Below are 13,274 nucleotides of genomic sequence, written 5' to 3' on the forward strand. Positions count from 1 at the left end.
TTACAATTATATTGTCTTTTTTATGTTCAATGCATTTGATGTATTTGTTCAATGTATAAGTTCAAAAAGTTAACATAAGTATAACTAAATGCATTTGAAATTAAACGGTGCGACGCGTTTTGAGCTTGTAGATCTGCTATTTTTGCTACTTTTGTGTGACATAGACTGGCGAAGTACAGGTTTCATTTACGAAAAAAGTTAAAATTCTGTGAAGCCTCAATGTAATTTCCTTGGGCTGTACTTCCAACACATTCCAGTCCTTCCAGTCTTGCCCAGCGTGGCAGTGCATACTGCATAGTACAACTAGCCAGAGCTTGGGCATGGATTTTAGGATTCCGGAACGGCACTATCAAGTGCAAAGGACAGCGTGAGCTACGAGGCCTCAGCCATGATTGAGGGAGACTCAACTCCGGGGGCCGATTGGTATGCAAGGGAGCCGAGTGACACCGTCTCCCGCTCCGCTGTGGTCCGCTCCGCTGTGGTCCGCTCCGCTCCACAGGCCGGCCGCACAGCCTAGTGCAACCCAGGGAGAAACTCACTACCTCAGGCTTCAGTCCCCCATCTGTCTCCTCATGCCCCCACCCCCCCCCCCCCCACACACAGACACAGACACACAATTCAATGTGTGTGTGTGTGTGTGTGTGTGTGTGTGTGTGTGTGTGTGTGTGTGTGTGTGTGTGTGTGTGTGTGTGTGTGTGTGTGTGTGTGTGTGTGTGTGTGTGTGCATAAACACACGCTCAACACAAAAAGAGACCAAAGGGGGGGAGAGAGAGAGAGAGACAGAGAGAGAGAGAGAGAGAGAGAGAGACAGAGACAGAGACAGAGACAGAGAGAGAGAGAGAGAGAGAGAGAGAGAGAGAGAGAGAGAGAGAGAGAGAGAGAGACCCAGAGAGACAGAGAGAGAGAGAGAGAGAGAGAGAGAGAGAGAGAGAGAGAGAGAGAGAGAGAGAGAGAGGCCAGAATGACAACAGAGAGAGGGAGCCACATTACAGATTCACCACAGGAACATTGGCTACAGCCCCCATGGGTCCTTGTGGATGGAGCTGCAGTATAGCGGCTAGCTAGCATGACATGTTGGTCCCCAGTAGACGCCCGCTATACCCCTCCCTCCCTGGATCAAACCAATGGGCTGATAGCGTCATGATTGGAACCCTGGTGTGGTGGTCTAACAGCCCAGAGACCCACACACACACTGACTGCTGTCTCTATCACTGGAGGCGCCCAGCACTGCTGAACACACAGGGCTACCCAGGGAGCTATGTGCACACACCTCATTTCTAAAAAATGAATAGACGGCAGTTGTCGTTCCCCATCTCGCACTCGGTATATATATACATTAGGCTACGAGGAATGTTTAAAATATATATATATATATTTATTTTTGTTGTTTTTAATTAAATAATTACAATCAATGAAATCCTGCTAAATTCAGAACATTTTTCTTTGCGCTCCAAGCCCTCAAGACAACAACAACATCAATGAGACAAACACAGGCAGGACAAGACATCCAAGAAACAGTAATGAATACAAGCAGATAGGTACTAAAATACAAGTGAAATACCAGGTCAATTAAGAACAGTTACAGATCCACAATGGAGCATGACCTAGGATTTAAACATGTGCGAAAGGTGGCATCGAATCAAGTTTTAACGTGCATCCCAGGGAGTCAGGGGAATAAAAATAGAAATATATATATTTCTTCCCCACACGATGACTGACATTTGAATTGAGCTATTAACTGTTAGCTGTACTTGAATGTCGCGTCATCGGCATTGACACAAATGGCCCATAAGGTGAAATAACGGTAAACATTCTTGTGGTTCTGCCTCAAAATGTTACTTAAGTACAGTACTTAAGTAAATGTACTTAGTTACTTTCCACCACTGCCACTGAGATGCCACTTATACACCAACACCACTGGCAAATCCTCCAACAACACTCAGCCTCAGGAGTCACTCCTCCTTTCTGAAGCTCCCACCCTCCCCCCCACCCATGGGAATCAATATCGGCTTCCCGACAAGTGGACCGGGGCAGAACAAAGGGCTCAGGAGCATGAAATTGCAGATAAGAGAGAGAGTGTGCATTTATGCAACGCGGACCACAACGGACCATCCAACCCCGCACCCCTCAATTGTACAATACTTTATACTCTTACTCAGTGGTGGAAAGTAACTAAGTACATTTACTCAAGTACTGTACTTATGTACAATTTTGAGGTACTTTTACTTCACTGGAGTATTTCCAGTTTGCAGTACTTTTACTTCTACTCCACTACATCTCGGAGGCAAATATTGTACTTTTACTCCACTACAATTATTTGAAAACTTTAGTGACTACTGACTAGTTACTAGATATAAATGATTATATTATAAAACAAACACTTTATCCCTATTTTATACCAAGACTATTTGAAAATAGCCGATCTACAAGCTCACAACGCGTCGCGATGTGACGCGTTGTGAGATCTGCTATTTTCAAACATTTTACTTTTGGTACTGTAAGTACATTTAGATACCAATACTTTTGTACTTTTACTCAAGTCAATTTTGAATTCCGGACTTTTACTTGTAACAGAGTATTTCTCCATTGCAGTATTGATACTTTTACATAAGTAAGAAATGTGAGTACTTTTTCCACCACTGTTCTTACTCCACTACATCTCAGGCAAATATTCTACTTCTTTTTTTACTCTTCCACCACTTCTGTTGATAGAGACACTCACTCAGCTATATCACCACCACGGAGCAGCTTAGTGTAACTGGTAGCTTTCCTTATGTAACCCCACCATCACCACCACCACCACCATCACCATCACCATCACCACCATCCCACCCATTGGTCAATCGGTCACAAACGGCCTATTGTCACATTGCCCGTAAAAAAAAAAAAGAAACATCTCAAGGGATTATAAACTGGTGCTGGCTGTTGTTCGTGTTGAAAGAGCCGTAGATTATATCGGTGTGAAGGGCCGGTATCACAAGCGGGGGGGGGGGGGGACAAGGACCCCCGAGGACTGGAGCATATTGAAGCTGATTGAAACCTAACCCACCCACCACACTGCAAAAAATCAAAATCTTATGAAGTACATCTGGCTTATTTCTATTCAAAATGCCTCATCACACTTAATATAAGGTACAATCATCTAACCAGTCTTATTTCTGTGAGATATAGGGGCTTGTTTTCATACAGTGTAACTTGAATGTCTTGGTGAGTGATAAAATCTTGAAATTATCTGGTATTGAGTCATGTCTTGGATAAAACAAGCTTTTTTGGCATATCACACATTTTTTAAGGCGTTGTGTTATTTGTAAAAGATGTATCCTCTCATATCAAGACATAGACTTAGTTTATTTCCAGAAAAGACATCTTTATTGGAAAAGTCAGTTTTCTTTCTTCCCCACACAACATTAAGCATGTGCAATGACGTCTGTGAGCTTTCTATTATTATTATTATATCGGCATGTACTTTCTATTATTTAATGTCACATAGTAGTATGGCATATAATCAACAAGATTTCCAGGATCAACAAAAATATTGGCTTGAGCCTGGTAAGGAACTTCTACCTCATACACTAAATACTGATCATTCCACCCAACTGTAGAGAGAGGTTGGCATTCAAAACAATACAATGATGAATTTACAATATAAATGTTTTTCACAAGACCAAACTCTGCATTTTTTTGTTTTGTTGATATTTGAACTGTTTGGTGCTACTATATATGACTATGAATTGAATACCAAGGACCTCAATGGAAACTAGACCGCAAGGACTTTTTTGGACGGACCTTTTAGTCAAAGTATTTTAAATGTAATTGTGCTGTTTTACATTTGTTTGCCTAATACAATATTCAATCAATCAATCAATCAAACCACTGATGACTTTCAAAAAATGGTAACTGGTCATGTGGGCACCAAAACCATCTGGACACTAGGGATAACTGGGCACCAAAACCATCTGGGCCCTCTTAGCTGAGACAGAGATGAGACAGGGACCCCCTTAACTGAGAGAGAGATAAAGCAGGGCCCCCTTAGCTGAGAGAGAGATGAAACAGGGACCCCCTTAGTTGTCCACATGTCCCTAGTGCCCAGTTGACCAGGTGCCCACATGTTCCTAGTGCCCACATGTCCCTAGTGCCCAGATGTCTCCACCCATAAGTGCCCACTCGTGTAGGTGCCCACATGTCCCTAGTGCCCAGATGGTTTTGGTGCCCAGTTGTCCAGCTGCCCAAATGTCCCTAGTGCCCAGTTGTGAAGGTGCCCACATGTCCTTAGTGCCCACTTGTCCCTAGTGCCCAGTTGCCCAAATGCCCACATGTCCCTAGTGCCCAGTTGCCCAAATGCCCACTTGTCCCTAGTGCCCAGTTGCCCAAATGCCCACATGTCCCTAGTGCTCAGATGGTAACTGGGCACCAAAACCATCTGGGCCCTCTTAGCTGAGACAGAGATGAGACAGGGACCCCCTTAACTGAGAGAGAGAGATAAAGCATGGCCCCCTTAGCTGAGAGAGAGATGAAACAGGGACCCCCTCAGTTGTCCACATGTCCCTAGTGCCCAGTTGACCAGGTGCCCACATGTTCCTAGTGCCCACATGTCCCTAGTGCCCAGATGTCTCCACCCCTAAGTGCCCACTCGTCTAGGTGCCCACATGTCCCTAGTGCCCAGATGGTTTTGGTGCCCAGTTGTCCAGCTGCCCAAATGTCCCTAGTGCCCAGTTGTGAAGGTGCCCACATGTTCTTAGTGCCCACTTGTCCCTAGTGCCCAGTTGCCCAAATGCCCACATGTCCCTAGTGCCCAGTTGTCCAGGTGCCCACAGGTCCCTAGTGCCCACATGTCTCCACCCCTAAGTGCCCACTCGTCCAGGTGCCCACATGTCCCTAGTGCTCAGATGGTTTTGGTGCCCAGTTGTCCCAAAAATATGGTGATATATTATAACTCTATGGGTGCCCTGATGCCCACCTCAGGCCACCTGACTTGTATTCCTTCAACCCTATATACATTTAGGCCATTTGAAAATAGCAGATCTACAAGCTCACAGTGCGGAGCTTGTAGATCTGCTATTTTCAAAAGATTTTGTATACATTTTATACATTTGAAAACTTGTGAAAAGGGAAATTCTGCATAATGAGTACTTTTACTTTGGTACATTAAGTACATTGTTATACCAATACTTTTGTACTTTTACTCAAGTAAATTTTGAATTCCAGACTTTTACTTTTAACAGAGTATATCTTTCTACATTGCAGTATTGATACTTTTACTTAAGTAAAAAAAATTAGTCATTTTTTCCACCACTGCCGGTCCATAATATACCAGACTATGTAGGGTATAGTTATATTTCAGTTATCTTATATTTTCATTTTAATTCCACTGCACAAAATGTAGGGAACAAAAACTAATGTTTACGTACACATATGTTATAAACCCCTCATAAATTAAGAAACTATGCGTTTTAAATTGATTCATGAATGAATTAGTGTCACAAATCCCCCCTCCTTTTGGAAATGGTAGCGACCCATGGGCGGCTCCTTTGACGTCAGTTTCACACACACAGCTGTGCGCTGAGCTTGATTACAGCTCCCAGGCGATGATGAGAACACCGTCTTATTTTTCTGCAACTTTATCAAAGTTTACCAACGAACCTGATTTGAAACCACACGTTATTGCTGGTAAGTTACATGCAACATTAGATTTTACTTTTGAAGTTGATTACATTAACGGTGAATGTTATTTATGTCTGAAATGCATCTGTTTGTTTGTACACACTAGCAGAATGCAGCCAAGAAGCTGGGCTAAGTGGCTAACCAGCTAGCTGCCATAACAACATGGATGACTTCACTGTGTCGACTTTAAGGGGTAATATGCATGCAAATATTTTTAAACATAATGTCAGATACTTGTGAGCTTGTAAATCTGTAATTTTTTGGCATGTCCATCATATTGTACCTATTCTGACGCTTTTAATGAAGTTTGATTTGTTATAGATGTGAGAAATGACCAGTGGTGGAAAAAGTACTACATTTTTTTACTTAAGTAAAAGCAGTGGTGGAAAGTAACTCAAGTACATTTACTCAAGTACTGTATTTAAGCACAATTCTGAGGTATTTTGAAGTACTTTTATTTGGAGTATTTCCAATTTTCAAAACTTTATTTCTACTCCACTACATCCGAGTCAAATGTTATACTTTTACTCTACTACAATTATTTGAGAACTTTAGTTTCAAGTTACTTTGTAAAACATACCAATTCAGACCTAGATGCTTTGGTTATTTGAAAATAGCCAATCTACAAGCTCACATTTGTGACGCGTTGTGAGCTTGTAGATCTGCTATTTTCAAAGGTTTTTATTCATTTGGAAACTTGTGAAATGGGACATTGTGCATATGCCAAACCCTTTGGATAACTGGAACATGCAGGCTAGTATACAAAAATAATTGTATTTACTCTCATTAACCTGTAATTTTGTCTAGTGACAAAGTTCTAGTTAAACATTATTTTTATATACCTTTTTTGTAGGGCTATTATTTCGAATTTTATATAGATGGTTAGATATAAAGCCACCTATGTGCTTGTTATTGTATTTATGGATGCAGCAGTAACTCAGAGGGTTACAGACCTGTTAACCTGTGTAACTGTGTACAAATGGACCGGTAAGGGTCCATTTGGTTCCTAATTATCAGTCATTTAGCTGACGACCCCCTGGATCAAATCAGTTTAATTAATATTATAAAAACTACTTAATACTTAATAATATTTGCAGCTCCAGTCCCCAGACTCCAGTTGGCCCAGCAACCAGGTGGCAATATTTGATATTGTTTTTTTTACCTATTTTCCTATAGCTGCAAGCATCAGTGAGGCAATGATGCGCACCCTGACTCGTTCAGACTTGCGGGATCTTTTACCAGGCCCAGAAAACTTCTTGAGGAGAAGAGCAGTCTGGCAGTCTTCAGGTCATGTTGATGTCGAGGTAAGTTTCTAACAATAACACAGCATTAAGTAGCAACCTATATAAGTCATGATGGCTTATAGAAGTGTTCAGTTGTTAAATTATTTTTAAATGGACTAACTTTAAGTTAACTTTGTTGCATTGGTACTTGTTTAGGCTGTAACACCATTAGGCATTCTCCAAGCCTACCTTTTATTGATTTATTATACCACAAAACTGTTTATTGTTCTGCTTAACAGAGTAATAATGCAAACCATGATCAACAATTGTTAATTCATTTCTCCAATATCCTCTGGTTCAGATATTCATTGGTGTTCGGTTAGCTGGCGCATTAAACATTCTTGTGCTATGTTGTCAGTGCAGTTTAACAACACAGTAAAAAGGAAATGTTGGTTTTGCCAGTACTTCATAATCTTTTATTTTATAGGAATCTGGCCGAGAAGACTCAGGCGGTTCTACTTCTGCTAACAAGTCACCACTGCCACAGACTTCAACACCTGTTGGAGGATGTCCAGCTGCAAACTACACAACCCCTGAAAAGGTTGTGAAGATATCCATCCCAGGCTACGTATACACAGACAGCAAACTTGAGCACGTCCGAAAACGATACTTTGTGTTGGCGAAGAGGGGTGAAGAGCGGAACTGCGAAATGTCCAAGGACCTCAGATGCCGGCTCATCCGTAACACCATGACCAGTATGATCGCAATCCTGAGGGCAAAGGGGGATGCTGAATCTGACCGATACCCATCACAACCAGAAGTCACAGATATGGCAAAAAGAATAGTCCTGTACTACCCCATGCTGCAGGACCTGAACAATAACACTACATGGGTAAGTGAAATGTATCCAGTTCATGACTACAGTGTTGGCATTTTAAGTGGAGTTTAGACTGCTTTACTTTTGTCTTGTGCAGGTCACTGTGTATGGACAGCTATTCAAACGATTGCAGAACCTGAGATCCCCCCAAAAGATCTTTCCAGATGGGAGACCTTCAAAGAAGCACTGCCCGCAGCCGATGATGCCCCGTCTTGAGCAGCCAACTGACACAGAGGAAATCGATTCTTCGAGTGACTCGACCATCATTCTAGACTGCTCCTCAGAGGAGAATACGACCCCAGAAAGAGGTGACCTTCAAATTTATATTTACACATTTACCCGTGTAGGGGTTCATATTTTTGTGATGTTTACAGGTCTAATTAACCCATATCACATTTAAACATTTTGGTTTTCATGATGCACTCGTAAAATAAAGTAGAAGGGTTAGTATTGGCAAATGTGCATTCTGCTTTGACTGTTATTAGAGACCTGAATCATCCAATATCATGTGCAGCAACTACTTTACTTTATAATCACTCATTCATATCAAATGTTATGTATTTATTTTATGTTGTGTTTGCATAACACAACCGTGTCTCTCCAGCTCTTTAATAAACAGAACATACATTTAACAGTTGTGTTGCCAATTTTAGGCAATCAGGAGAGGGTACCCATTTCAGCTAGAATTTTATAGTGTCCTAGTTCACACATTTTGTCTCCTCACTACTTTGTGTCATCAATTCCAATTTCACGTGTTTATCCTTTATGAGTTCTCTCTTCTGATTTGATAAAATTGGTATCCCAAACTGAAAATGCATTTTATGTTTAGTAGAGATGGAGAGACAGGAGAACCCTGTTAATGAACAAACACACTATGATTATTATCAGAATATAGAGCTACTTGACTATAATGATGTATTTTTGTGTCTTCTAGCTAACAAGCCGGCAGACATCGACAGTCCTGATTCCGAGTCCGACAGTCCAGCAACCATGGCCAAGCTCCACAAAACCCTACAGGCAAACCACAAGTCTGTTTCTCAGCTCCAGGATTTGGAATTCAAAGCCAGAAGAGCATTCATCGATTCAGATTCCGTTCGCGATGAGGACAAATACAACAAAATTATAGAGGGATATCCGTGCTTCCATTTCATTGCACATGTAAGTGAATGTTGATAAGGCATAATTCAAAACATCTACCAATGTTTTGCCAATTTCCTCCTAGATGATGCATTCAAACGTGTTTATATATTGAATATTTCATAGGTGATGGAGGAACTTCGCCTCATCCTGGACAAGAATAACATCGACTACATTGATGAACTGAAAGGAAGATGGCACGACTTCTGCCAGAAGCTGCATTTTTATGGCGTGTCGAAAAAGATGATGAAACCTCCAATGGGAATGACCAAAAGTAAGCACTTGATGTTGGGTGGATATATAACGTTGATGTGCAAGTCTCTATCTCTCTTTTTGTCTTAAATATATATAGAGATATCTATTGTAGATCATTGATTGTGCATTTTTATCTAAGTATAAATGTAATGAATCTTTTCCTCAACAGTTCAACAGGCTCTCATGGTCCTCCGTGCACTGCCATCACTGTTCCCCTCTACGACTGCTGCTCCAAAGAGGCTAGGAGACGCGAGTGAGGCTCTGGTGCATGTCCTGGAGGTGAGCTGTGTACAACATTACAGTATAATATTCACTTGTCAAAAGCAACACAATCTGATGTGTTGAAATAGTTATAGCTGAAGGTCCTGCATATAACTTCATCAGGATTTAGCTGGCTCAGGTTTAACAAATGAAATGATCATTGAAACAAAAGTGCATTACTTGATAGACGGATGTGTGTGTTTTGTGTTAAAGGAAAAAGAAGACCCCAATGTGTACTTGAAGAAGCGTCCTCTATCCTCTCCTGTGCTGATTGTGAGTGAGTCCGGCTTCCTCCTGGCTATAGGAGATGAGCCCATACATACACTCCCAAAATGTGAGGTAGCAGAGGGTGTTTTGTACCTTATGGCCTACTATTATGCCCTACACCTTAGGTACCCCAAGTGTGTAGCCACTCTGCCTTCTGTCATACAAACGGAGGTCCTCATGGACGAAATCCACGAGGGAGACCTCACTCCATCTTACAAGAAATTCATGGCCGATTGGAAAGCTTTCATCGGCCACTAAAGCTTATGGTCAGATGTGGACTGAAGTACCCCCATCCCCATCCTTGCTATAATCCACAGCCTAGATAGTATTCTAGGCTGCAATCCACAGCCTTAAATTCTATGTAGCCTTGTTAGCCGAGCAGTACATGTTCAATACCGAACCGTTTAATTTGAATGTTATTACACTGCACTTTATATTGAGGAATGTGTTATATTAACCAGCTGTTTGTGTTAAAGCAATAACTTTATTTTGAATCTTAAAATATCAGGGTAGAGGAAATATTGGTAGAGGTTTGGATTGTGTAGTTACCTTGCCATGATGCAACTCCAAAGGTAGGCAAGAAATCAAAAATGATTGGTCCATTGCCTCATTGGCTTACATTGTATAGTGAAACAGCTCTCAAAGTCACTCTTTTGGCACGTAAACAAACGCAAACAAAGCTGATTAAGACAAAATGGAACATCATAAAACCCAGTACTGTTTTTTTTCCCCTTTTTTTTTATAAAACTATTTTTATGAGGAACAAAACCTGGACTGGATCCGCATCCGGATCTTCAAATAGTAAAATCAAGTGGAAGTTCAAATCTTAAATTTAAAAAGGAAAAACATGGGGTTTGTGATGTTCTATAATGTCTGAATCAGCTGTTTGTGTACGGGCTAAAGGAGAGACTTTGAGAGCTGTTTCACTGTACAATGTAAGTCAATGAGGAGCATATTGATCAATTTCTAATGACTATTTTGGATTTCTTGTCCACCTTGGAGTTGTATCATGCCAAGGCAACCCTACCTTGTGTTCTTGCCCTTTTAAAGAAATGCCCTATTTGAATGTGAAAATATACAGTAAGCACTTTGTACGTGTTTTGAGGGACATGACATTGGTCATATGTTCAGGTATGACCTCAATGTTATACACATTTGACATGTTCTGCGATTTTCAATATTGTGTGTACATGTATTTATTTTAATTCAGTACACTGTGAGCCAAAAAGTATTGAAAGCATCTAATGCCAGTGCAATATTATTTTATGTTTTCTTTTGAATGTTGTGATTGGCCTCTGTCCAGTCAATGGTTGGAGGGAAGGGTGAATGGTGCTCCAGTCAGACACACTGTATGTATACTGTGAAGTTGCCATGTGATGCTGCACGTACTGTATTTTATATAAGGTATACATAGAAAATAAATTGTATTTCTTTAATGCAAGACTTGTTTTAATTATTTCAGTCTTATTTGAAGTAGGTGATGGGTCTTATATCTAGAACAAAATCACTTTTGTAGAGCTTAGAATAAGATGCATACGCTTGAATTGAAATGAATAGGCTTGCCAAACTGGGTGATGGGTCTTATATCTAGAACAATATCACTTTTGTAGAGCTTAGAATAAGATGCATATGCTTGATTTGAAATGAATAGGCTTGCCAAACAGGACAAAATGTCTTATTATGACACAAAAAGCATTTCCTAATATTAGTAACAATTGTTTAATTTGAGTATTTCCAGCTAACTTCAAGAAATATTTGATCTATTATATAACTTAATATTAGTTAATATAGCTCACAATTAGTTTTTCCTACTAATTCCAAGATGTATTTTTATCTTGAAAGCCCACATATCACATCTTATTTCAAGACATCTTGACAAGCTAAAGTATACTAGTTCCATTGGCAGATTAGATTGCTTATTTCAATCAAAATACACTTGTATTACATATTTTTTTTCTTATTTTTAGATGGCCATTTTTTGCAGTGCACCGCCTCTCTCTCTCTCTCTCACTCTCACTCTCACTCTCTCTCTCTCTCTCTCTCTAAAAGTTTTTTGGCCTCAGTCAGAGTTAATACGGATGATATCCATTATTCAGATAAACCGACACTTCTGAAACACTTCTGAAACACTTTTAAACACTTTTCTCTTGTGTCTTCATTTCCTTCAGTAAGTCTAACTCTCAGGACACTTCAAAAGCGAAAATAAATAGGGTGGCCCCTTTTTTTAAAGTGGAAACCTCATATGTCCCAAAACTGTTTAGAGCTTGTAGATCTGCTACTTTTGATACTTCCATGTGACGCTGCAGTATGATCAAGTAGGGCGTTACTTTACGATAAAACACAAAAAGTAGAATATGGAGATCAGAGGTTTCTGCTCGACAGCAGCAATATAAAACAAAAAACAGCCAACTTTTCAGGATTCAGATAAAAAAAAGACAGCAAAGGTAGCAGATCTACAAGCTCAAAACGTTAGAACATGGAGAAATCTGTCAGCCATCTTACCTTCCACGCAGGCTGGCCTGGCTCTCGTGGTCCCGGCGATCTGGCCCTTCTTACAGGCACAGCGGGCGGTCTGTCTGGCGACGGTCCGCCGAGGTTGGCTGCTGTCCCTGTCCAGCGTCACGATCTCACACGTCCCCGCCGCCAACTGGCCTGCAAGTCACAACACACCAACACAATAAGTCACAACACACCAAAACAATAAGTCACAACACACCAAAACAATAAGTCACAACACACCAAAACAATAAGTCACAACACACCAAAACAATAAGTCACAACACACCAACACAATAAGTCACAACACACCAAAACAATAAGTCACAACACACCAAAACAATAAGTCACAACACACCAAAACAATAAGTCACAACACACCAAAACAATAAGTCACAACACACCAAAACAATAAGTCACAACACACCAAAACAATAAGTCACAACACACCAACACAATAAGTCACAACACACCAAAACAATAAGTGACAACACACCAAAACAGTAAGTCACAACACACCAAAACAATAAGTCACAACACACCAAAACAATAAGTCACAACACACCAAAACAATAAGTCACAACACACCAAAACAATAAGTCACAACACACCAAAAGAGTAAGTCACAACACACTAAAACAATAAGTCACAACACACCAAAACAATAAGTCACAACACACCAAAACAATAAGTCACAACACACCAAAACAATAAGTCACAACACACCAAAACAATAAGTCACAACACACCAACACAATAAGTCACAACACACCAAAACAATAAGTCACAACACACCAACACAATAAGTCACAACACACCAAAACAATAAGTCACAACACACCAACACAATAAGTCACAACACACCAAAACAATAAGTCACAACACACCAACACAATAAGTCACAACACACCAAAACAATAAGTCACAACACACCAAAACAGTAAGTCACAACACACCAACACAATAAGTCACAACACACCAAAACAATAAGTCACAACACACCAAAACAATAAGTCACAACACACCAACACAATAAGTCACAACACACCAAAACAATAAGTCACAACACACCAAAACAATAAGTCACAACACACCAA

The 13,274-nt window shown here is 40.5% G+C and overlaps 2 protein-coding genes across 2 annotated transcripts in view; one reads left to right on the plus strand and one right to left on the minus strand.

Annotated features, from left to right (window-relative positions):
- The window catches only part of tafa5a (TAFA chemokine like family member 5a), a gene marked incomplete at its 5' end in the record, with an annotated part of 197,039 nt that overhangs the window by 71,891 nt on the left and 111,874 nt on the right, over positions 1 to 13,274 (minus strand). The window contains 1 exon segment of the mRNA XM_080421528.1: positions 12,184 to 12,333. Coding sequence (XP_080277654.1) covers positions 12,184 to 12,333 — 150 coding nt within the window.
- LOC308079164 (uncharacterized protein) lies at positions 5,592 to 9,939 on the plus strand (the record flags this gene model as incomplete). Its single annotated transcript, XM_080420544.1, has 9 exons — positions 5,592 to 5,667; positions 5,771 to 5,854; positions 6,838 to 6,965; positions 7,372 to 7,776; positions 7,859 to 8,069; positions 8,696 to 8,919; positions 9,025 to 9,172; positions 9,323 to 9,432; positions 9,628 to 9,939. The coding sequence occupies exons 2-9, from the start codon at positions 5,824 to 5,826 to the stop codon at positions 9,937 to 9,939; spliced, it is 1,569 nt and encodes a 522-aa protein (XP_080276670.1). The 5' UTR covers positions 5,592 to 5,667; positions 5,771 to 5,823.

Source organism: Gymnoscopelus braueri (genome assembly GCF_963280865.1).
Source record: "Gymnoscopelus braueri genome assembly, chromosome: 23".
Taxonomy (NCBI): Eukaryota; Metazoa; Chordata; class Actinopteri; order Myctophiformes; family Myctophidae; genus Gymnoscopelus; species Gymnoscopelus braueri.